The sequence below is a fragment of the Ctenocephalides felis genome, unplaced genomic scaffold, assembly GCF_003426905.1.
Source record: "Ctenocephalides felis isolate EL2017-DRISC unplaced genomic scaffold, ASM342690v1 CF-g0.4_SCAFFOLD_00845, whole genome shotgun sequence".
NCBI lineage: Eukaryota > Metazoa > Arthropoda > Insecta > Siphonaptera > Pulicidae > Ctenocephalides > Ctenocephalides felis.
The window spans coordinates 14,564,007-14,565,324 of NW_020536999.1; the positions used below are offsets into that span (position 1 = coordinate 14,564,007).

General features: G+C 31.6%; 1 protein-coding gene across 1 annotated transcript; it reads left to right on the forward strand.

Annotated features, from left to right (window-relative positions):
* Nucleotides 1-1,113, forward strand: LOC113378537 (zinc finger protein 525-like). Its single transcript, XM_026619084.1, has one exon. The coding sequence runs from the start codon at nucleotides 1-3 to the stop codon at nucleotides 1,111-1,113; it is 1,113 nt and encodes a 370-aa protein (XP_026474869.1).
* The last annotated feature ends 205 nt before the right edge of the window (nucleotides 1,114-1,318 follow it).

Here is a 1,318-nt window from a genome sequence, read left to right on the forward strand (position 1 = left end):
ATGGCTAATAATGTTAAATCCGAAATTGTTTCCATAGATGTTGAAAAGGATTTGTCAAAACGTGATAGAGGAATTAACAGAACAGAAATAGAAGACAATGCAACAAATACTCTAGCAGGATCACAAGCTGCTGTCAAAACAGAAATAACTTCTGACCATACTGAAACATATAATAAAAGATCTCAAGAAAATGGGGAACATAAAAACATAGCTTTAGAAACTTATATGGAAGATAATACAATTGAATCATCCGAATCTAATGATGATACTATTATGCCAATTGAAAACTGTGTTGCAACAATTGGAGAAGAAACAAATGATAGTACACCACAAACTAGTGGTGTCACTGAAGGTTTTTTCAATATTAACAACCTAAATAAGGGTCAAAATGAAAAAGTGTCTCGAAGAAAAGTTAAGTTAGTTGTGAAACGATATGAATGCTATATTTGTAAAAAATCTTTTGCTCAAAGTAGTCAATTAACATATCATCTACGAACGCATACAGGTGAGAAACCTTATGAATGTGATGTATGCAAGAAGGCATTTACTCAAAGAATTCATTTAACTACACATTTGCGCATTCACACTGGTGAAAAGCCCCACGAATGTGATATATGTAAGAAGTCTTTCACTGACAGAGGAAATCTAGGACGGCATGTAAAATTACATGTTGGTATGAAACCATATGAATGCGATATATGCCATAAATCCTTTGTGCAAAATAGTCATTTGACAAGCCATTTGAGATCACACACTGGAGAGAAGCCCTTTGAATGTGAATTTTGCAAGAAAGGATATTCTCAAAGGTATTTATTGACCATACATTTGCGCTCTCATACAGGTGAAAAACCTTACGTTTGTGAAATATGTCAAAAAGCATATAATGCTTTAGGAAATTATACAAAACATTTAAAAACTCATTATGGGGAGAAGAAATTTGAGTGCAATATGTGTGAAGAATCATTTACACAAAAGTATCAATTGAGTATTCATCTTCGTACTCACACTGGTGAAAAAGTTTATGAGTGCAGTGTTTGCAAAAAAACCTTTTGTCAAAATCGTACATTAACAAATCATATTAAAAAACATTTTACACAAACATTGCGTGAATAAAATCAGTTCAATGTTGCAAGTGAAACACTCATACATAGTTTATTCAATTATGTTTATGTTGAGGTTTAGAGTGAAAGAAATATTATGATGAAATGGATGAAATTATAGTAGCTACTCATCAGAACTTAAAATATATGTTAGTGAGTGGGTGTATTTATCAAAATGTATGTAAAGAAGTAAATTGTAAGCAAGGAAGAGAAAATGA